This window comes from Paramormyrops kingsleyae, chromosome 6 (assembly GCF_048594095.1).
Source record: "Paramormyrops kingsleyae isolate MSU_618 chromosome 6, PKINGS_0.4, whole genome shotgun sequence".
In the NCBI taxonomy this organism is placed as follows: domain Eukaryota; kingdom Metazoa; phylum Chordata; class Actinopteri; order Osteoglossiformes; family Mormyridae; genus Paramormyrops; species Paramormyrops kingsleyae.
Window position 1 is genome coordinate 24,479,072 of NC_132802.1, and position 25,365 is coordinate 24,504,436.

The window sequence follows — 25,365 nt, forward strand, 5'->3', positions numbered from 1 at the left end:
CACAAGAAGGGCTGAACTATTTAGCTGAGCACAGGAGCCTTTCAATTCGAAAGTAGCTGAAAGTGTCCTCCCTGACATGGATTATCTGGTCACCCTATTTGTGTAGTTTAACCTGAATGCATACACTATATGAATCAAAAGTATTGGAAGACCTGGCCAATACATCCATTTTATTACATCTCATTTTAAACCATAGGCATCAATGTTGAGTTTGCGAGCCAGACTTTCACGTCCAACATCAGCGGCTGACCTCACAAATGCTCTCCTGGATGAATGGGCAAAAATGCACAGACACACTCCAAAATCTTGTGGACAGATTTGGCAGAGTGGCAGCTGTTATAGCTCCAAAGGGGGGGGGGGGGGGGGTCCAAATCCATATTGATGCATATGGATTTAGAATGCGATGTCATAAATGTTCTTGTGGGTGTAATGGCCAGGCGTCCCAATACTTTTGTCCATATAGTGTAGCTTTTTATTCATAGTCTGTTTTCCTCCTCTGTCTGTTGGAGTGTCAAATGGTAGCCAGATGCAGTATTTATAGGAAATGTAAGCCACATGGTATTGTTATTAGAAAAAAAGAAAAACAGATAATTAACTGGTGCAGAATGGCGATAAGAAAGCATGGATGAGGGGAAATTAGAGATACTCCTTTACACTGCACCCCAGTGCAACCATCACAGGTCAAACACACTGTGAGGTTTGAATCTCCAGGAAGCAATAGTTTCACAGCTGTAATCTGACTCAGACGCGAAGCCATGGGGGGGTGCATCTGAAACTGCAGGTCGCCAGTTTGTCTCAGAGCCACACATGTTTGGGAGCCACTATCGCCGCTGACAAACCATGGGAGGCACAGTGTGAATCTCGGCTTCTTCTGCTCGGGAGGCTAAATTTTGGGGGAAAAAATTACAATGTGCCAGTGGATTGTTGGGGCATTACCTGGAGTTCAGTATGGGTATGAATTTGCATCCCCTTTGCATTCAGTGTCAAAAAAAAAAAAAAAAAAACGTTTTCACCAACAGATTTAAACATCGCCTAACATCAGATTTCGGTGCTTCCTCTTCCCGTGCATTTTGCTTGATAATGACATCTAAATTTCTTGGAAAGTGGCTTTAAGTCTCATTACACTCCTAAACACAGAAAATGGAAAAAAAAAAACTGTCGACACATCTATTACTTAGCACAAGATCTTCCAACTGAAAGCCCACTGGAGAAAAACAACTCAGAAGTTTCACTTGGAAATTAGCAGCCAAGAAAAACTAGGTCTCGTAAGAGTTTACTTTTCTATCATGAACCCCAGGAATAAATGGCAACAACTGAGGAGAAGAGGGAGCTTTGGGGAAGGAAAAGGCTGATGGGGGGTGGGAACCTGCAGAAGACAGCTACACTAACTTACACGGTACAACATAGCGCAGAAAACCAGCTGGGCGAAGAGCTACTGCATGAGTCTAGTTGTCTAATTTTTTTCTAGCCACATCTACATTTTGCTTACCTCAAACTGGTAGGCTTAAAACTGAGGATCATTGACAAGTTAAAGGTAATCTTGACCAATTACTACAACGATGTACAGTACCTGCAAGACACAGGGTAATTTATCCAGTACTTTTTCATCGCTTGAACAAAAAAATACAAACTACCGTTCAGCCGCAGCCAACAGAAGTGCACTAATATATTTCAATTGAAAAAAACACACAGAAACACACTTATTCCCTAAGATGTGCCATGTCATGCATTTCTGTGTTTCCATGTTAGCATCAGGATTGTTTATTTGACAGCGGAATTACAGTAGAAAGCATAGAATATACCTGAGCAGAATCACAAGAGACAAGAGGCTCTTGGGGTCACTGGTATTCCATATGCACAGTGTGGATTTCCCACATGCTGGTCTTCTGCAGTTCCTGCCAGCTGAAAGCATTGTTGGACAACATATTGTAACTTTCCATAAAATATCTCATAGACTTTGCAGTTTGGCATGGGAAATCACAAGCTTTTTCAAAATCCATTTTTTTGTTTGTTTGTTTTTAGTGTTTGTTTTCCATGCTTCTGTACTTTTTAAAGAATTACAAAAAAATAAGTAACACATGACTCATGTAAGATACAAGCCAAAATGTTGATTTTGGTGTTAGGTAGAAAATGTGAATGGCGGAATGTCATTTCTGTTCCGCACAGAAAATGTAAGCATGTCATCTGAGTGTCTCCAAAAATTCCATTTGTGTCAGTGTTGACATTAAAGACCTACTTTATATTACCTTGACCATTAGAAATCAAAACTAAGAAAATATCCTTTATATTGTCAGCACAGATTTACGTTATTGCAGAATTCTGATGTCCATTGATGTTACTATGGTCAGTATTGCATTTGATTGAGAATACATGTAAATAGATGTAAATCCGTAACAATTTGTTACGTTACCAAGTGCTAAGTTTTGCCAACATTGCAATATTATTCCAAGGTTTAAGATGAATTTTTAGATTTCAAAGAACATGCAAAGAAAATCATAGCAGAAAAACACAACTACTCATATAAAAACCGAAAGTACTGCTTCCACGTTTGATAGCTTGCTGTTATTAATACCCTGACATGGCTGTGGAATTTGATTTTACAAACAAAAACGGCAGTATACAGTATATTAGCAGTGTGAGCTTTTCACAGCTGGTGTGGCTGCAGTTTGGAGACAATACATGACAGATGTTAGCAAATCACAAAAAGCAGTGCAAGAAAAAATAGATTGGAAGCCTAGCTAAGTGTTAAAAAGCTCGTTTGACAGTCATTTAATCAGTCTCATGTCTGAAAGACTATGATATCACCTCAATTAGACGATACAACTAAAAAATGACTGTAAGAGTGTTTGTTCCATATTATCCCACTGACGTCAGGCTCTAACATACATGATTGTACAATGAAACTGCTCTTATTCTAGGCAATAAACTATATGAATGATATACTGAAATAGGAATAATAATAGCCCCACTTGCACTTGCATTTGCATCTATGTCCTAAGAGGTTGGTGAAATTTGATAAAATGGTTTTGCCTGTTACCTTCTGGTGGATAATTATACAGTATGTGTTTAAAGTGGCTGACCTGCAGAGTGAAGCGCAATGATCCTTAGAATCAATATAGAGCAAGTATTCTTGCAGATACAGGAATGATGCAGTTTAAAACTGTGGAATAATAAGATAGATGTTAAAAAGGTCAAGTCTTCCATGTGGACTGGCCAGATTTGACTTAAACATATGCCTTTCCCATATTCTGGGCTATTCTTTTAACTTTTGCTACAAAATGCACAAACTTTTGCTACAAAATTTAATTTCTTGGCTCCAAAGTTGTATGAAATACTTTTTTTGCAGGACTGTATTTTCTGCACTCCTGTTTGATTCTGTGAAATCACAGACCATCTCGGGTTTGGATGGCTGGAGACGATACTGTAAAAACAGTTGAACCCGGTATCACGTCACAGCACAGACAGATGACTTCTCAAGCTGGTTTGAGGGATGCTGGATTTGTCTTCAAATCACTGGCATCCGTGAATCCTCTGGGAGACTGGAGCAAAGGCATCTTTGAAAAAAAATCTCTTTAGACTCTGAACAGGCACCCTACATAAGGAAAGAAAAATATGTTCCCCATAATTTTTATATATATAAAAAATATAGTTAAGGGAGAAATCTACATTAACCAGAGTCTCAAAAAAGTTATGGCTTCGACTGGATACATACACTGTCATTTCTTAGTGTTAGAAATTCATCTAGAATCACATTGTTACAGTTTAGGTTTAACTTGCGCATAATGCATTTATGTCGATATTAGCGCATTTGAGTGTGAGAAAATCGCAAGTCTGCGGCGAAGACTCCGAGATTAGGTACACTCGTATAAGGGAACCGCTCACTATTTCAGGAGGCGGAACGGGAGGCGGTGACTGGAAAGGTAAGTCCCCCCCCCAGGGGTGTGTCCAGGACATATGACAGGCATTGCATCCACCTGCCAGCACAATTTTCCAGCAGTGAGCAGCTCCACAGCGCACTGAGCTGTCAAAACCCTGAAGAAACTCTTACGGCCGAAAGGAATAATACTTATTGTCCAATTGTTTTCAACGATCCGAAAAGTGCAGCAGAAAGGCGTAAAAGAAACACCAGCAGCTCAGGTGATTACAACTCATCAAGAACAACATTACGCCTGGTGGGAACTCAAAGGGATCCGCGCGTCTACAAACATTTGGAAAGACGAAAAAACTAATAATTCCGTTCTGACTGCTTTCTCTCTTAATGATTCTTACAAGTGGAATCAAACTTTGTGGTGGACAGTAAAACATAAGGTAGGCCTAACTATTTTTAGAATTCCTGTATGCTTGTTTGTATATGCAATAATTTTCAGTCGTATTATAGAAAATAATACAGTTATTAGACTGCAGTAAAGCTGTCTGATGATCATACGCTTAATTCTACACTGGGGAATGTAGTTCTGTTTTGCATCAAAAGAAGCTTTTAAAATGTACAATTAGTGGTCGTATACCCTAATGCGAGTATTATTTTATTTATTTTATTTATTTATTTATTTAGAGCGATATTATCCAGGACGAATGTTTCATTCTGATCAAAGAGCACATAACGATTCTGTACGTAATGTCTTTGTAAATGGGAGGCAAGAAGACAAGTCATTTATTGATCAGTTTATCCGAGTAAGCATGAAGGCTTCGCGTGAAAACGCTCATTAATTGTTTTGCTTCTGCAAGTTCCACCAATGTTATTGCATGCAGAATTTTTTTTTAAACTTACAACCATGATATCACTGGATGAAATCATATATAATTATTATTATAACGTTCTTTTGCAAAATCCAAACCGCAAAATTGTTTTTTTTTCTTCCTTAAGTGCACGTCATTTCAATGGGAAGCTGCTTACTATTGTGATTGTAGTTGGTAATTGTGTTTAGTTATTTTGCCTTTTTGTTGATGTACTTTGTTTTAGGCGCGCTTGGTGTTCTATTTTATCTACTTTTAGTAATATCTAACACGGAGATGTTGAAGTAGCATTTAAGTTGGGAACTTTATCAGAAATGAGAACTTTAAATGAGAAATGTTAGACAATCCCTGACTAGTACTTTTAGTAGTTTTCTTATTTGATACTAAATATCGTAAATGTTAGGATATTTGCAATGTTTTCGTTATTTCTATGAACGTCAAATAAGAATAATATTCTTCCTCCTTTAAGAATATAAAGCAAAGGCTCTTGGTTTTATAGCCTTTGTTAATTGTGAAGTTCACGCATGGAGCTATACCTGAAGGTCTTAAATTCGTAATACGATCCTTTCCAATGTCATTTGGAGCTTGACCCCACAGGATATTGACCTACGTTTACAAGCGGAACGGAGCCCGTACCGCGAGGGTTAAGCTGCCTAAACCGATCTTAACATTTTACTGTATGGACTGCATGCATTCTGCGTAATTCTGCATCACGGATATACAGTAATACATTTCAAAATTAACGTTTATAATGTCAAGCAAAGGAAATTGTTTGTCCTTTATTTACCAAAAATTGGTTGTATCTAGCAATGCCTTCATTTGACAATCCAACACCTGGGTAATGCAAACAAAACTTTAAGACGAATTTGACGCTTCAGTCTTGCAATACGATTTGTGTAATTATGTTAATGATTTTTATTTCACACGCCTGGGGTAGAGGCTGATGAATCGTAATACATACTTTGCTCGCACCCAGTGTCCTGAAGGCCAGATACTCCATGTGTTCCAGCAGAGGAATTATACGGTATAAGCCGTTGTGAAATTCAAATACTATTTATTTCTTGTATGCCATAATAAAAGTCATTTAGTTGTAACTGTTAATTTATTCGTTTGTTTCTTTATATATTATTTTTAATTATTTTTATAATCATGCTATTCGTCGTTTGCCATCTATTTTTCCCGTGTATATGGCAATAAAACCACATTTCCATGTTAAAATAGGCCTATTATTATAGCTAATTTATTTGTTACCTTCTTGTAAAAGTCTTTCCAGCTGAGCCTATGCATATGCGACTTCTAGGCTCTCGATGTTAAACGTGTCTTGTCCTGAATTTTTTTTTACGTATGATTTCGAAGCTTCATGCTGATCATAGTGAATTATTTCGTAACATTAATGATGTTCTATCTGGTATATTGACTGCACTCCAGATTATGCATAGTAAAAGAATAAATTATATACTTAATAATCTGACTATTAGATCTGAACAGTAAGTTTAGCACAAAAATATCACTTTTTTTGAGAGACAATGACGAAAAAAAATGCCTTGAAATATTTGAATATTGAGCAGCTGGGATGAGTTTTCCAACCCCGTATTTAAGCAGAAGACAACAATTATTTGGCTTCCCTCTCTCCTCCCCTGATCGGCAAAATGTGTAGTGATGAAGCAGCGTGAGGGTGCCCTAGTGATGCTGGTGGAGACCGCAAGAGGTTGCAGGATCACTGCTACCCGCCATAGCTCTGCTCGTGGCTCGGGGGGGGGGGGGGGTGGGCAGCTTTTGCCGCTTGAAGGTTTGTTCTGACCACCATACTGATTGTGCCTGGCCACATTCCAGGACATCATTGCTCTAAAATTTGCAGTGAGTGAGAGACACAGACAAAATGTTGTAGGGTATGATAGAGGAGACCTTGTTGATGTTATGAGCAATTTATTAATTCACATTGACTCATCCATTTATTTTCTTTTCTGCTATGCTGGTTTCTGCCTTTATGCCAAAACTCTCAGAAGTGAGCATACAGAAGTGTAGAACTGGGGTTTCCAGCTCCAGTCCTGCAGGGCCTCAGTCCTGAACAGCTTAGCTCTCTCCCTGTTCCACCGCACCTGATTCAACTGAAGAAATTGATGGCAATTAGCAGAGAAGTAGAATCAGGTGTTTTAAATGAGAGGAAGCCCCAACAATGTGCAGGGCTGGGGTTGGAGACCCCTGCTGTAGACCAAGTGTATTAATATTAAGACACAATTCACTTTTTTTTCTTTTTTGTTGCTTAACTACTTTTTAGTACATTGATACCTTATGATAAAATTCTCCTTCATTGAATTTCTCTCCCCTACCCACCAAGAGTCACTGTCAGATTCACAAATAAGAATAATCTAATCAAAGTGTTTTTTTTGGTTATATAGTAGAGTAACTGCATCTCTCTTGCATTATGGACAGAGCTCTGGCGATGCATGTAATGTTGAAGATTAGTTTCATTTGTCCAGTAACCAAAAAGAACAAAACATACATGTGGTCCATTTTCCTAGCATGGGTGTTTTGTATTCTTCTGTTTCATTTGCTGGCCTTTGTTCCTTGCTGATTTCCACCCCTTGTCCCCTCTTTTTGTCCTGGCTATGTAATGCCATGTCACGCTTTTAATACACAGTGCAGCAACAGCCATCATATCTCTGCTCTTGTGTGGTCTCTAAGTTGCTGGACCAAGGAGAATAGTGTGTCTTTCTTCTGGCAAGTATAATATTTGGTAATTGCAGTCTTCTGTGAAAAAACTCCCAATTGCATCATTTAAAATTCCAGGCGCTGGAACAGGCACTAGGTTCTTAACCACTGTGGAAACTGATGAACTGACAGTAATTTCAATAGAATATTTTCATATATGTTTTCTTAGCGTGTTTGAAATAAACAGTGGGTGGAGTGGAAATTGGTGATCATTGAATTGGCTACAACCAGAAACCAAATTTGCACTTTATCAGTTCAAGACGTTGAAGTTTCCATAGACCCTAAAGCAGTGTGTATTCTGTATTTGACTGATTGATTGATTGATCGATTAATTGATTGATTGATTGAATGATTCTGCTTTCCGTGGATACATCGCTTAATTACTTATCAGTATAAGATAAAACATTGTTAGATTTAAGCAAGGTGAAGCAAAATAATTTTAATATTTCATTTAAATAAGGTCTTTGGATGACCATTTAAGCGATAAATCACTTTCTTATTGTTACACAGATGTTTCAAATAAGTAACTTTCATCTACATCCATATTACCATAATGTTACATTGTATCAGTATGTGTCATGATTACTCTTGGCCATACATTTATGTACCTGTATTATAGCCATTGATAATTTAGTAACCAAAGGAACCTGTTTGGAATTAGTCTATAACTGTAAATTGCATCACTGACAAAGTTTTCTTCTTGTCCTTAAAGGGTCAAAGATCTTGTCATCTGTGTTTGGAAGCAGAGAGATCATGCTGTCGGATGAACTGTGGTCAGCACACATCCTTTTTGTGTTGGTGATGTGGGCCTTGGGTTCCCAATGCGACCCACTCTCTGCCCCACGGGTCTTCCTGTCCTTCAAAGGTAAGAGACATCACCAGTTAAGAGATGATCTGCTGTACTTCTGCGCAGTGATCTGGGCTGCCTTCTTTCTGCATCTTCGTCCTTCTCAAGGAGGTCAAGAAATTCTCTATATGCCATAATCACTGAATTACAGCTGATGTGTGGTTGTGCTGCTTATCATTAATGTCTTTCTTATGTGTACCTCAGTTCTGTTATTTTTCATAATAAGAAAGACATTTACACACGTAGAAAAGAAAATGATGTCATTGTTGTTGGATTCTGCTCATTCTTCATTACAGGGGTTTTTGTAGCTGCTTCAGTTTTCCATAAGTGAGATTAAAGTCTACCTAAAAAAATCGGTTCCATCTCTTAATTATACCCATTCTTCTAAGTGAAAATTCTGCATATGTTAGCATACATGTATTTTAAAACACATTTTAATATATGTGGCGGTGTGCATTGTTTCTCCCACACTGACATGGAATCTAGATGCTAGAAAACTGGTTCATCAAAATAATGTATTGATTGACTGGTTAATTAATTTTAAATATGGTAATTTTATAATGGATGTTATTTAATCTTTATCGTTTCTTCCAGAGCTTGAAGTTGCCTCTGTTTTACGAAGCAGCTGAAACACAACACAAATCCTTCACTACACGCATTCTAAATAAGGGGGTATCAGCGGAATTGCTGCTACTAGTGAAGGCTGTGGGCCACAATAGAGAATGGCACTTCCAGCCCTAACTAAGCATCACAGGCACTGAAAAGTCTCACAGATGTGTGAGGGAAGCTGTGCAGTGTCAGGGATTACAATCACATCTGGACAATGTAAAAGAGCAACCCCCCCAAAAATAGGAAAGCATTCCCAGCCCCATAAGTTGAGTTAGAAAGAATGGATTGACTCTGTAAGGAAAGCTAGCCATTACATTTTTCTATGATGAAGCATTGCCCCTCTATTTACTGTATCATTAGACCAAATATGGATTGCTTTGTAGAAAAACACAGATACACTGAAATCTCATTGTGCACCAAAAATTGTTTGTATAGATATTTAATTGATCTCTACAAGTAATTTTATAAGGCATATGTCAAAGATATACATCTTATTAATGAGTAGGTTCTTCTGTTTTGTTTACCAAGAGGGATTTTCGTCTGCTGAACCATTACTCACACAACTCTGGAAAATATCTTTTATTAGTAATTAACACTTACTGTTTCAATCAATGATAAGATTCTCAGCTTGAGGGCAGTATTATTTTTTTGGGTCAGCTGTAATTGTTCATTCAAATTGAAGGCGCATCCAGTGCTTGAAGTGTGAAAAAACAGCTGTCGGTACTCACCTTGTTATTCAGTACCAGTAGATTATGAGAGGTGCCAGGACGCGAGAAATGTTTCCGGTACTTTGAAGATAAAAAAAACAAAGAGGTACCAGTACTACATAGGGGTGAGTACCGGCCCACTTAAAGCACTCATTTCTAAGTTCACCATCCATCATTGACTATAGAAAAATAGTTCAATTATCCTTAGTAAGAAAATATTTTGCGGGGATGCAAGGTTGTAATTTCTTATAACTTATGTAACAATGTACAAATCACCAATAAATTCAGTAACAAATAGGTACATTCACTACTCTACTTTCAACATTAGTATAATGTTAACCAGAATGAATATTTAGGCTTTTAGAATAAGAAAAATGAAATTTTTAAAAATTAACACATGATACCATGGCTCATAAGATCATGATATGATTAATGCAGTGACACCGTTCTGTCAATGCCCACCCCTGTCCTCTCCTGTAAATCACGCTGCTCTGTTGCTTAGCAGCTGGGTTAATACTTTGGCCTCTTAAACCAGAAGCACTTGTGGTTCCCCCTAAATCGTCTTGACACTTGAAAATAGCTGGTCAACCCTACTTCATTGAAATAAAGAACATAATCATTGTACTTTAAGCTTTAAGACTTCCTTCTGTAGACTTCAGCACAGTCCCACTATGCTGGAGAGGTACTGTATAAAATTGCTTGATCTATGTTTTCACGCTGTGTTCTAGTAAACTATTCTGCTTCTACACATAAAAGTGTCACCTTGTCTCACTTCTTCCCATTGCATTTCCTGGTGAGGTTTCCGGTGGCATCATACCTTGCAGTATAGACCAGATTTCTTTTTCAGTGATCTCTAGCTCCATCTGGGGGATCCCCAGATGCTCCCAAGTCATTTGGCAGATATAATCCATTCAGTATGTGCTGGGATTCCCTGGGGTCTCCACCCAGCAGGACATGCTCAGAACAGCTCCCCTGGGAGATTACCAGGTGGTATGCTTATAGGATATCTGAACTACCTCAGCTGTCTCCTCCCCATCTGAAGGAGGAACAGCTCTACTTTGACATCCATACAGGTCGCTGAACTCCTTGTCAACAAGAGTGAACTCAGCCACCCTGCAGATGAACCTCCTTTCAGCCACAAGTATTGAAGACCATTATTTTAGGCCTATTAACACAATGGCACAGGTGCAGATACTGTAGGACATAGATTGACTTATACACTGCAAGTTTCATCTGAATTTAACTCCCACTTAACCAGCATGGATTTCATAAGAAGCCTACAAAGCTGTTGTCACCAAACCAATCTGCCTGTCAATCTGTTTCTCTATTACCATCACTCATGAACAAGATCTTGAGGTACTAGAATCTCCTTCAATAATGGCAGACTCCTCCCCCACACCGGAAATGAGCCATCCAATCATTTCCAAGAACACACCATGGTCTTGAATTTGGAGGTGTTCATTTTCTACTCTGCCACTTCATGCCCTGAATTGAATCAGTCATGCTTGTGCTGAAGGTCCTCATCGAAAAGCATGACATCAGGATTAAATCGGTCACGCGTGAGCTGGAGGTCCTGGTCGAAAAACATACCGTCAGTGCCCCCATATAGCCTTACAGACATGGCTGCGTCATGGTATCCTGTCTGTGAAAATCACAAACAGCAGTGCAAACAAGGTGCAATCTAGCTAGAGACCAACACCCACTGGCTTTGATTTTGTGACAAGTAGGTAGACCCAACTGTTACTGCGTTCATCCAAGGACCGAATAGCGCACGCTAGCGACCTCTCTACTTTATATTTCTTGCAGTGCCTGGGGCATACAGTCATTTGCCTTCTTCAAAAAGAAAGCACATGTAGACTGTGTTAGCATATTGCCCACAGACCTTTGTGTATTTATGTGAGGGGAAATGGGTTCTACAGCCAGGTCACTATCCGTATTTCCAAATCCTGGGTTCAATCACCTCTCCAGTTCCCTAGCAGACACTTGCCCGGAGAAGCTGAGACGTGTGATACCCCTATGTTTGGAGCACTCCCTCTTGACGTTCTTTGGAAAATGTGGGACTAGTACCCTTCTTGACTAACAGCCACGTAAACAGTGCTGCCCAAACAAGATCCAGTGCTCTATACATCTCTGGACAAATTTCATCTGCCCCTGCAGCCTTTGCAATACAGGCTAGGAAGAGCAGTATACTGTAGCACCATCAAGTTCAGTGATACACTCTGATCCACCCAAAGTTTTCTGCACTGCCTCCTAGTGAGAAGGCATTCCCATTAGGTTAAGGAACTCCTCAGTGTTCTTTCCACTGCTCAACAACTTCCAACAATATTGGCCGTCACTTCCCCATTTAGATAAACAAAGTCTAAGAATAGTCCCGCCACCCCCTCCTGGGGCATCAGATGGTTTGTGAAAACATCTTTGGGGCCACTCAATAGTCCTTCTCCAGGGCCTCTCCAAACTCCTTCCATGTATGAGATTTTGCTTCCGTGATTGCCTTTGCTAAAGGCCTTCTGGCTCATTGGTCTCAGGAGACCTGTGTGCAGGGATTGAACTGAAGGCTTTGTTCTTCAGCTTGACAGCTTCCCTCACCACCGTTGTCTAACAGCAGGTCCTAGGATTACCTCCATGATGGCACCAACTGCCTTTTGACCACAACTCTTGGCAGCAACTGCAACGATTGAGGCTTTGAACACGGTCAGTTTGGAAACAATGTTTCCAACCTCACATAGCACGTTGGAGAAGTTTTCCTGGAGGTGTGCGTTGCATTCATCTCACACAGTAACTTCAGTCAGGTGATCCTAGTATACCCTGACTGTTAATGTGTGTCTTCCAGGTCTATCTGTCCTTCTCCCTATTCACCAAATACAAATTGCCACCAAGTGCTGCTTGGCTAATAGTTTTGCTCCTTTCATCCAGGTGTCAAAAAACAGCCTCAAGTCAGTTGACACAACTTCAAAGTTGTGCATTGACCTTACACCTAGAGTTCTTTGGTATCGTGTACACTCTGATGTTAATTATGGACAATGCATGGTTTGCACAGAAATTTAAAACCCTTTCAAGAACCTCACACGCTTTCTCTAAGAAGACATGGTACTCTAAAAGCTGTTCGCATATACGCAAAAAGAGTAATCACTGCAGGGGTGGCATGGTGGCATAGTGGTTAGTTACCAACTTGCCCATAGGTGTGGCATGTGTGAGTGAATCATGTATGTACTGTAGTGTCCTGCGATGGGTTGGTGCTCCATCCTGGGTTGTTGCCTGCCTTGCGCTTGTAGCCTCTGGGATAAGCTCTGGACTTCCCACAACCCTGAATAGGATAAGCGGTTTCAGAAAATGAAGGGATGGAGCAGTCAGTACACACATTCTTAATTTGAGTCACAGAAACATCCCTTTTGTCCACCAAGATAAACTTCAGCTCCACAGCCCTCATCAGCATGGGACTTGTGAGAATGCTCCTCACCACATGAGGTCATTCACCATGGGTATCTCCAGAGCAGGAGAAGGCCACCCCGAATGACAGACTATCTGTGGAGTTAAAGCTGACTCTAATCGATACCTAATTCAGGTTCCTTCCCAACCAGAAAGGTAATATTTCATGTTGACAAAGCCATTGTCTGTTGCCAACATCTGTCCCATTTGGGTCTTTTCTGCTCATGCTTGCCACTCAAATGGTACTCCACCTGACCTTTCACCTTTGCAGGTGGTGAGCCCACAAGTTTCAATGGTGGGTCCCACTAATCCTGCTCTGAGCAGGGGACACTGGTTCGCTTTCATTAGGAGTCTTTGTTAGATAAGAGTTTGTCTGGCCTCTCCCCACAGACCTGTCAAAGGCAACCATACCTGGAGATCTCCAGACACATGTGGATTGTTAAGGCATGACGTCCCTCCATTTCGCTAAGCTCACAATCCTGATAGGGGATCAAAATTTTTGTTCAATTTTTCAGGGAAAAAATGATTTTATAATCAAATCAGGTGCAGTATACTTTATCAGCAAAGGACTTTCGTGAAATTTAATTAGGACATAACTAGCATGTTGTTTTAATGATATGACTTTTTAATGTAGCTTGTGTAATTCACTGGAATTATTTGCACCTTGCTTCTCATAAATCATATCTAAGCTTACAACCATTTTGTGCGTGGGCTTGTGCTAGGGGAAAATAAATCCGTAATTTCATCATCTGAAAGAAAAATTACTAGACCTGTAATACAAACTGAGATTTAGCTTAGATTAGTCAAATTATGTCCTGCGACAAACAAGTTCTAAAGGAAATGTATACATAACCAAAAGACACAGGTCTAACAAGGATAATTAGCTTCATAAAGACATTATTGCAAGTCTGGCTATATAATCGAATTAAGCAAAAAGACAGAGGAGTTCTGATTCATTTAGGGCTTCATAAATTTTCTTCCTCCGGCGTAGAAATGTTGATATTAGACTCGCCACATCTTTTCAGGTTGTAAGTGCATTATCACTGCTTTAGCACAACATCTATGTTTTAGAGCAGCTTGTATCCAGATTGTGTCACTTTCCAGTGCAATTGTGGTCAAGAGGTGGAAGTTGTGGGAATGTTAGGTAATCGATGATCTCGGTGCCCTGCAGGCACTGAGCAAACTCCGTGCCAAAGACGCCCCCAAGCCCAGCCACCGTGCAGAATCAATTTCCTGCTCTGAGTGGGAATCTTATTACTTTGTACTGCGATCAGCCTTGAATGAACAAACTTCAGTCCCATAAAAGTCAAGCAATCAATAAGAGAGATCAGTCTCCTGAGACCATTTTGTAACACAGAATTCAACAGAACCTAAAATGAATGAAACAGATACAGCTTTATGGTGTTTTTCTTAAACTTGAATTCCAATCTTTTGGAGCCTTTGGTATGTAATTGTGCAGATACATTATTCCTAACTAAACTTGTACACAATAAATGTTGAAATAAAAATATGTAGAATATGATTGTTTTGATACCTGAATATAACCGACAGGACAGTTTATTGTTGTTATATGTGTCATGATTCATATACGGACCATGATGGAGCCGCGTTTCATTAATATCACTGATGTGGTTCAGCAGCTCTGCACTTAAAAAAATACCCAAGACAAACAAATATGGACTAAAGTGAATATACTCAGTATCTGACAAGGGGAACTGCAGCTCCAATTGAAAGCATATTCTTTTTTAAAAAAAAAAGTGCATTTCAGAGGTGATTTGAATCTGTGCTCATTGCAATACAACATCTGGAATGATACATTTGGGGACTGACACAATATGGAACAGCTATTAAAACTATACATAAACTTTGCAGTCCATTTAATTTGTAGTTTCTAGTCAGGTTTTACAAGCTGTGGTTATTTCTCAGAACGGTCCTGTTTCACAAACAGTTCAGCTCTCCAGAATACAATGTACACATTTACATTCAAATCATTGTTCCACTGTACACAAAAACTTTCAGAAAGACCTCTAGGTGTCATTAAGCACATTTTCTGCATTTTATTCACCTTAAATAAGTGTAGGAATGTCCCTTTAGTAGTCATCTAAGCATCAATGACCAAAAAATAGTTTTATTGTAGCCACCCATGTCCTATTGGTGTCCATACATGGGTTGATGGTCCTTTGAGGATAAGATTTCCTAACTCTGGTTTATATCATTTAACAGATATATTCTGAGGTAAAATAATAGCAGAACCCATTATGCTCCAGACAAGCGGTTCCTCCACTGGCCTTGGGTGCATTGTAATGTGTTGCTCTTCACTCAGTCAGGATGTCAATTGCATGCCAAACCTATAACAGTACAAAGAGAATGTCCTGCTACCTGTGGTGTTATACATGTATATAATCCTTCAGTCCCTTACACATGGGGTTGAGGGGGGTCTGGAGTCCAGCTCAGCTGGAATAGGGTGCAAGACAGGGGAAAACTGACTGGGATGTCAGTCAAGTTGTATAAAATGTCACATAACGTATGGATTTTATTCCCATGTAAGAATATCAGTCTGAATATTTATTCTGAACATAAGGTGACTCAGCTACAGTGTATTGCCGAATCTCAAGATGGTTAAAACCTTACTAAGCCTCTACCAAGGTTGTGCACCATGTTTCTGGGCTGTGAGGCTGAACCCCCCCGGTCAGCGTAAGACCACCCATGTCACTATTTTCCTCATCTGTCTCTCTCACCACTCACAGCCTATTTTTAGCCGCTGGGCTTAATCAGAGCCTATTTATGGAGTGTTTGGGTCATAACCCCCGAAACAGAAGCCAGTCAAAGAGGGGTCAACCAGCACTGCTCTGGACTTTGACAGGCGTTTAAGACGTAATGGCCTTTAATATATCTGCCTGCACATTTGAAAGTGTTTAACTTTGTTTATGTTTTGTTGAATTTTGGGGAACACCTGGAGACATAAGATCTGGAAGAAGGACAGTGAGAGTAAAGGCCCTTCACACCTCGGACCCGTTTTACATTAATCCAATTGTCTCGTCCCCTTGCATGGCTGCCCGGCTGCGGTTCTCTCAGCCCAAGCTCGATGTTAAAATGATTATCTTGCGCACAGACACAAAGAGCTCAGTGTTCACTAACGTCTCGGTGCCGCTGTGGGAATACATTATAAGAGATCAGCTCACCCGCGGTCACTTTATTTCTGGTTACCTATTATCCTCGTCAGATTATAGCTCAAAATGAACTTTACGCCATCGCTTCTCTGTATTTTACCATCTTGCTGATCCAAGTACAATAGTCTACATTTTGTGAAATTAAACGCCTCAGGGGGATGCTGGGTTTGTACTCGGTGTTTCTTTCAATAGTGAAAACATCTTTACGGTTAAATATATGACTTGTGGTGCAATGTTTGAGGTTTAAGTTTAGGCCCAGCTATTTTGTGCAAGCCTCTTAGCCGTATTGGACTGCTTGAGAGAGGGGGGCTTCATCGGACTTGGTTCTGGCTTTGACTTAAATGAAGCACTATGATGCGTGACTCAAGGAAGAGTGTAGGTGAACCAGAGGACAAGGAGGGCAAGGGTGACTGAGGTCCCCTTATAAAGGAAACGTCTGAATGAATGTGCAGCTTTGTTGATGCAGTCCCTATGGACTCCAAATGGACCCAAGGACCAAGTTCGTGTATGTGGTTTTCCGGGCTTATCTTTCACTCCACTTCCAAAGGGGTCTGGTGGGGCTTCTGTGTCTCCCTCACCCAGTCTGAGAACCAAAGCGTCCCAGTATTAATTTAGGGCTGAAATGCAATACACTGGTTGCCGGATAAAGGCGGCCAGTAACACCAGCCTTTTGAGGCTATTTGAATACGCACTCTTCCCCAGGTGGGGAAAACCACAAAGGCCTACAAAGGGACACTAAAGGGACACTCTTTCACAGTCTATTGTGGATTTCACAATAAACAAAGAACATGACAGGGTGATGTTTGACTTTTTTTTTTAAACTGGTGTCTTTGAAACAAAAATGTCAAGTTCTGGACAAAGAGGTTTAGCCATTCGAAACTAAGTGCTCTTTGCAACTGCAGGTTGAATTTGTTTGATTTATTTTTGAACCACAACTTAATTTTACTTTCTCAGTTTAATTAGACACTTTATGCAAGCATATGCACATTAAATTGCATTGAACTAACCCAAGAAGAATTAGAAAGGCAGCAAGACAATATATGTTTGCTTCTTTGAAGCAGAAGAGAGCGTGGGAACTGTTTGGAAATATTCAAGGAAAATATTGTCAAATCCACACTGCCCATCCCATCCGGCTAATTGCACAAACAATGGCGTAGTAACTAGTCTGTTTTCCCTGGCTGTAGCTATCTTCTCCATCTCCCATGTACTGAGGCACACAGTCATGCATCTGTCTTTTGTTCTATGTAATGCTGAGGGCTACAAATCATAGCCAATGAGGAATCAATCAGCATTACTTTGAGCGTGCTTTGGCCTCCTAACTAATATTATACATGTACAAGCCTCTCTCTGCTAATGAGAAACATACTGAGTCATCCTCACTGAATAAAGCGGTTCTCCAAACTGTAGAAACAAAGTAGTGAAAATGGTTCTAAGGTAACGGCACCCAAGAACAAAATGCCACCCTCCAGCAGCCAGTCACAGCCGCCATAGAGATTATCATTCCTTCTTTTCATTATTATAGCTCTTCAATTAGTTTTTTAATGAAAATGATGTTATTATTAACACAAAAACAAATGATATTATGTTCACTGCATTTGTTATTCTGGAGTAGGCAGCTACTTTGGTGTGACTGTGCTGTTGTTAAATTGCAGTGTGCCAACAATGGATTTTAAAACTAATAGTAAAGTTGACTTATAAAACCAGGGTGAATATTTATGCTCAGATGCCAGCAGGTAGCATGAATTGCAGATGTGGGCTGCTGTGTGGCTCAGTGTCAGTCTTTCTGTCTAAAATCACAATGAATCCCTGCTCTGTAACTCTAATGGCGCCCTGGAGGGGAAGGACAGGCTCTAACAGTGAGCATGTGTGGGAGGACCCCATGCAGTAGTTCCTCCAATAGAATAAACTAACTCAGTCCAAGTTCACAAACTACTGTGACTCCCAGATTTTGGACAGGTGCAGTATCTTTTGATGGATGCAAAAAGGAGCGTTTGAACGCAGAAGACGTTTGCTCAGAATTTGCCTGTAAACAGCACACTCCACACCCACAGTCTTCTCCTCTTAAGCAAACACATTGCTGCTGTAAATTCACTTCCTTTCTGATCCCTGCCAGGACCCAGTGTGGAGAAACACTATGGCTGCTTTTTAAAATACACATACTGTACACACAGGTGTCTACATGAGTTTTGTGCATATGCCCTTAAAAGCTTGTGCTGTAAAACAATTTTCTGATCATTTGTGGTGTAATCGCATACATGAAGTGGCTTTGATGAAGTGTTCCTTCTGAATTTGCTTGGGTGGTCTGATGGTTCTTCACACCAGTGGGGCTGTGAACACTGGGATTCTCAGGGGCTCTGTGGTAACAGGGCAAAGGCAGAGCCGTTACGTCTTTTCTCATATCTGCTAAAGTCCGACCTTTATGTGCCAAAACGACAGACTTGGACAAACCAAACGCACTGGGAATTCCTGCAGTGATTCTCAATTCCTGCTGCTAGGCCACATGCAGATGTCACAGCTAATGGTGGTCAACCACCTTCCATCTGTAGTATGCTTCCCTGTTATCGCTGAAATCATTCCAGATTCCCAGAGCCTGCAGCATGGTGTGCTCTGAGGGAGCACATCTGCCTGACGTAATATTACACCAGAAGGATGAACAGGGCGACAGTCTGGAGAGGTTTCATATGTAAAGTTCCATCACTCTCTGTGTTGTTCTTATTGCAGTTTAGCTTTTTTTCTCTTTGACACTCTGCATTCAATTTAGTATTCAGTTACTGTCGGGACGTGTTTGTAGCCAAATGGTATTTAAAAAATCTAACAAACATGAAATTGAAGTATACAGACGAACAAGTATAAAATGTTCAATTTACATCACTAATCAAATAAGTGGTAGAGTGGCTGTTTTCTTTTTGTAACTGTGTTAGTTAAATTACCTACTGTAAATAAGGATTCAAAAATATAAATCCATCCATCCATCCATTTTTCTGTAACCGCTTATCCTACTGAGGGTCCAGAGCCTATTTCAGAGTCAGTGGGTGCAAGGGAGCAGGGAACAACCTGGGATGGGGCACCAACCCAACACAAGGCACAGTCACACACACACCATTCACTCACACATGCATACCTATGGGCAATTTGGTAACTCCAGTTAACCTCAGCGGATTTTTGGACTGTGGGGGAAACTGGAGTCCTCGGAGGAAACCCCACAATGACACGAGGAGGACATGCAAACTCCATAAACATGGAGCCATGGTGGAACAAAATGCATAAATAACAAAAATCATAGACCTCCCTTCAGTAAGCGCCTCTGAAAATGAGCTACAACCGCATAGTCTTTCTCTTTTTCTGTCTCTCTTACGTTCTCTGTCTTATCCTGCTGGTCGTGACCCTGGCTGTGAAAGTCTAAGTTTGTCTCTGACTCCCCTTCATCAGCAGCACAGTTTTCTAGCACATTCAGGAATGGGGATCACAGCATCCTATGCTATCAGTCTCCCACCTGCCGATCACCCATGGTGAACAGCAGTGCTCTTTAGGTGTCACATAATTTATTTATGTCTTCTGTACTTAAGTGCTGAATGCTTTCCTGCTAATAACAACACTGATTGCATGTTTTTAGTTTTACATTTATACCCTGGATTATTTACTGAAACCATTAACAGAAGGTTACAGCAGCAGAGCTCTTCTTGAAATGTGTCCAGGTCTTTATTGTCGCCTCCTCTAGCAGCACCACAACTCTGCATGGCTTGGAATTTGAGCCTTTGAAAGAGATTTCAGCTTGTTGATAGCTATCAGTTTTTGTAATGTTTAACTTTGGGGGAAACCCAACTGCATTTGAATGACTGGCTTCACCAAGGAAGACAACATTTCTTGTTTCTTAAAAACAAAAGTGCTCTAATAAAGGTGGAAACCAGAACATTAGGTTTTTGCAAACGAGTACAATTCATGTTTAAAGTTGAGAACACTGACAGTCGGAAAATACATCACTTCAAAATGCGGTGATTTGACTGCTATGTTCAGCTCAGAATTAATGACGTGTTAAGTGCCCCAATTAAAAAAAAGCATTGTTTGAAGGTAAGAAACCCACTGATAGATTTTATTTAGACTTTAGAAAAAGGCATCAGTGTCCGTTTAATCAGTCACTCTGCGTTTTTGGCACAATGGTGGATCTTTTCTCTTGAATCAACCCTTAGACTATTTTAACTTAATAATTTCAGATTACCCTGTTATTTTAAATAACCTTGGAATTCTTTTAAAATAAATAGTAATTCTTTAAGCTGTCAAGTCTACTGTTGTCTCTTGCACTCGATGCCAGTATTCTTCTCAGCAGCGTCTTTCTGATCCTCCTCATTCCTCCCAGTGCAAGGGACTTTTTCTGTTTGCTAAAGATCCATATAAGTCAGACCTACAAGCAGCCATGCTGTTGTGTTTCACTGAATGATCTGACTGGACAAAATACCAGCAATGGATTTTAACGCTTTACTCACTGCAACAGATGTTCCAGATGGAACATTTTTGAGAAATGGAAAATTCAGATATAATATTTGGATGTCATTCATTATAAGTAGTTTAAAAAACTGGATGAATGGTCTCACTTTGCTGTATTAGAGTTAATTATTTGATTCTGATCCACGTCTTCTTTTCCAGCATCATTCATTTGGGCCTTTTGGGCCAGCGCCCATAAAAATACTGTGCTTTATATGTGGTGTGCTGAAGACAGAGGTCCATGTCACACAGACTTACAGAGGTTTCAAGCCAGAGCTGTTGTGCCAGTTTTGACTGCAGCAGGCCTGTAATCCAGTGTGATATTTTTTGATCATATTCTTTAAGAATTGTTGCGTTTTGTAATCATTGTTTTTTGTTCTCCTTTTGGGCTTTTTCAGGGGTGTTTTGTAATCCTTTTGCATGTTAGGCATGTTTTGGGGAGCCGGGCGCTATAATTTGCAGATTGCAAAATAAGCGTTAAGTTGCAACTGAAAATGACTGAAAGGAAAAGAGGGAACTGCATGCATTTTTGTCTGCATGTGTGTGAACAAAGACTAGCAGCAACATTGGTGTGACCTTGACATGTGCGGCCACATGAAATGGGGTGGGGGTTGTGGTGGCTGGGGGAGGGTTGTGGTGGCTAGGGGGGGTTGTGGTGGTTGGGGGGGGGTTGGCGTGGCCAGGGGGGAGGGGTCATTTTTGTTTATACACAAGTCAGACCTGTATGTATGGCACAGAAAAAGAGAAAAATAAATAAAAACAGATTATATATATTAATTTAAAGTATCTGTGTGTATGTGTGTGTATGTGATCTGGCTGGGACTCCACATTGGGTCATTCCTGTCATGGATTAGGGTGCAAAGCTACACATTACTGAGTTAGAGAATGGTTGAAAGGAGTAGCTAGTTGTTTATTCTTAAGTAAGGTATTTCAAAGATTTCGAGAGTGTATTCTTAGATGTGATGCTGTTCCATGGCCGTGTTAGTGTGCTGGGTCACGCACTCTTCTGGGACCTCCGTCCTGTAAATGATGGATGATGTGCATGCCCTCTGTCTTATTCTTTCCTACTGATCCTGGATCAGCCCTTTTTTCTGGGCTGTCTATAGGATGCTTCTCTAGTCAGAGACAGTCTTTAGGTGTAAGCAAAACATCGGTCGGGATCAAATCAGTCGTGAACCCCCTGTCCCCTTAATCACACAGAGGGACCCCCACAGTATTGGTAGGGATGTGTCCTTATCATCCACACCAAGATACTATTGGCTGACTCTGTGTGGCTGCTGGTTCAATAGGCCATAGGTAGAGTAATGACCATTGGTCATTTATGATGCTACATATTGATGACAATTGGATGTTTAATTTTAGGAAGTCCAATAGAAAGAGTTCTTTCAGTGGCGGCATCATGAGCCAGTTTCACAGGCTGAGAGAGCCAGAGAACATGGGGGCCCAGCTTGATTTAATCATCAAAACCTCAAGTGTTTCTTTGTTTTGTCATCAGAGTGCTGGGAGACTGGGACTCCAGAGTATCTCAGCCTTCATTACTGAGACGTTCATGACAGCGGCGGAGCTGCGAGGGGGGAGCGAGGGGCGGGGGCGGCGGTGGGGGCGTTCACAGCCACATCGGAGAGGCAGACAGATGATAATGGATTTTCAGAAAGTGTTTCTCTTAAGATGCAAAGTGACAGAGCATTTGAATATTCAGCTATTTAGTCCTGCAAGCCTTTACCATCTCATTTCGTTCTGTTTAGGCACAACCAGCAAGAGCACATTTATTTCTAGTAGAAAACACAACGATGGTGTAAAGTGTTCAGACTTGTGGATAGATTGTTATAAAAATTTGAGTTTTGTTGCTATAGTAACATTTCTTGGTCTTACCCTCAGACCCTTGTATCCATCCCAGACATGTCCCAAGTATTTTTTTTGTATCTTTGGAGCAAAGATGCATGTAATTCTGCCCAGTAGACAAATCACCTGGCTCATTAGCTCCAGCAACATGGCAACACCCATAAACAAATTAACACACACATACACACCTTCAGAAACATGCAATCAAGTGTCTTTCTAACGCCCCTCCAGATGTGCCAGCACTGTGGGAGTTCCCAGAAGAGGTCGCGACCCCAGTCTGAGATTCAGAGAACTGAGGTCAAGGGCACCTTTCCTCTTGTTTATGCAGCCTGCCACCATTTATTACCATATGTCTGTCAGCCCTGGATCCAATTACTGGTGTCGCACTCAAACACAGTAAATGACCCGTAGCCCAAGACAGGCGAGCTATGGAGCCCAGCGTCACGCCACTGATACAGAAAGCAGGGGGACTATGGCATTCGAGCTGGTGGTGCTGTTTGCCTTTCAGAGGAGGTCTGTTTTTCCTGTACTGTCTGCAGAACTAGCAGAGTGCCAGTGTGAATGGTTAGCTGACAGTGCATCATCGTCCATGTTGGGGGAGGGGGGGCGGGTTGCAGGCTCAGGCTGGGAAGGGATGGAGATGAGACCATGGTGTAGAATCAGGTTTGGGAGGACATGCAGAACAAACTGTGTATGTTTCTTATTATTGTTACTAAGTGTTAACTGAGGGAGCTGCACTTGGTTAGAGTAAACCTTGTGCTTGAACTACACACCCAAAGTAAAGTTCTCACGATAACCGCCCTCTGAGTAAGGTCTTTATGACAGCCAAAACATACTCAAGGTAAACAGATCCTGGTTTTAGACAGTCACATCTTTCACAAAGTCTCGAACTGCTAAAGATACATTTTAAGATAATAAAAGAGTTTGGATGTTTGCCTTGTATATATCTTACCTATAAGTTCAGTCATTGGTCATATATTCTGTTGAGTACTAATATGGAAGTGAGTTGCACTATTTCTATTCTTGTCCAAAGGAGCAATCGGATTGTTCTCTGTGTACTTGCTTGGCTGTGTTTTCTGTAAAGTATCCCAAAGTATAATCCCAAAGGCATGGCTTTTCTTTTAAATTGAAGCAATAGGCTTGTAGCTTTGTAGCCACCTCCTCATGTGATAATATTTGCTATTTTATTACAGACAGGGGGCTATGAAAGAAACCCAAATTCACCCCCTACTGGGAGAGATTAAACTGGGACCAGATACAGTCTATGAGTATCTCTGTGTGTTGCACACAGTTGTATGTGTGCATGTACAGCATATGCGCTGAACTGATCATGCTTGTTAGCGTGTATATGTGTTTCGCACAGGTGCACGTTCCCTGATGGATTATTTTAGTGTTCACATAAGGATCATTACAGAGAAATTATCAAACACGCAACATAAAACAGGTCCTCTAGGTGCTCATGGGATCTGCACCAAATAACTGTCTGAGTATGGAAAAGATATTTTTCTCCAGAATAAAGCTTGTGGTTCAGCCAGACCACAGTCTCGTGGGAGTTGTTTGGCCATGTGCCATTTCTAGATTAAAACAACTTCAACATTCCTGCTGCTATTCTGTTAGGGCCTTTTGTCTTTCTGGCCTCTCCGTATGAGGTCAAAAGGCCCCTCATTCATTGCATTAGGTCCGTGGCGCGTGTCTATGACAGCCGCCTCACCTGAGCTCATTCAAACTTTTTCTGAATAGAAACTTATAACCTGAGCCTGAAGCGGGAATCGCAGAGGTTTCGAGAGTTTTTTTTCTGACTTTTATTAGAGACATTGGTGATGGCCGCATGAAAGGGGAGACCATGCAGTAATGTTTTAGGAACCAAGGTTATATCCTCCTCTATTGTGCCTTTTAACCATCACAAAAATCTGCAATGTTCTCAGATAGCCAGTCCATTCATTACAAATCATTAATTGAACATTCAGTTGAGGCTTGAGAGTCAACAGATGACCTGACCAGTTTGTCACTGGATTATAGGAGGAAACACAAAGGGAGATGCACACAGAGCTAATCTGACACTAAAAGCTTCCAACCCTGGAGATGTATGGAGACGGAGCTAGAGGTTACTCAGCCTGTACATCCTCTACCTTCCAATTCAGTACTTTTAGCCATTTTCATGGCAGAAGAATATACTGAAAGATCGTGAGGCTTGTCTAGAAATCAGGAAGTAAGTGTGTTGAGCACTTGTCATGAATTGTTGCTTCAAACTGAACAACCAGATGTGTGTGTATGGGGTGGGGGGGGGGGGGCGGTCAGTGGTATTAATCAGGCCAAACTGTATAACTAGATGAGTGTTTTTATACAGTTGTGGGTTTTCATATGTGTTTCCTACCCTGTCTCAGAGCAGCAGGTCTGTCCTTCTGCTCCTTGTACCCTGTCTTTCTTTACTACCGATGTAGAGGTGATTCATGGGAAGCAATCAGTAAAACACTAACAGCCAAACCTGACTCTCAACCCTGATACTACCAGACAAACTAAGCATATTATGGCACATCATAACCTCACTCAGGCTAGAATCTACTCTGATTATTTACATAATTCTGTGTCAGAATGCCTGCTCTCCTGTTGTCGTCAACTTCATAAATCAGTTCAGTTCATTACAAGGTTACCAAATCAACTGGTCACAAGGAGGTTGTGCCCTAAGTACCTTGTTTCATCACTCTGTCGAGGAAGAGGAGACTGGCTTATACGTCCACTTTGGATGGTCATTTGCTTAGGAATTCCGATATGTCAGAGCTAGAATAAACGTTTCACTCTGTTGAAACAGAACACAGGGTTGCTCAGCCAAAACATACAC

At 40.8% G+C, this 25,365-nt stretch overlaps 1 protein-coding gene across 2 annotated transcripts in view; it reads left to right on the top strand.

The window, feature by feature from the left end:
• Nucleotides 1–3,983: 3,983 nt before the first annotated feature.
• LOC111840550 (semaphorin-3F-like) overlaps nt 3,984–25,365 on the top strand; it is a 69,697-nt gene continuing 48,315 nt past the window's right edge. For both annotated transcript variants that reach the window (XM_023805507.2, XM_023805508.2), the window contains exons 1-2: nt 3,984–4,308; nt 8,159–8,311. In XM_023805507.2, coding sequence (XP_023661275.2) covers nt 8,200–8,311 — 112 coding nt within the window. In that variant the 5' untranslated portion in view covers nt 3,984–4,308; nt 8,159–8,199. The remainder of the gene's footprint in view (nt 4,309–8,158; nt 8,312–25,365) is intronic.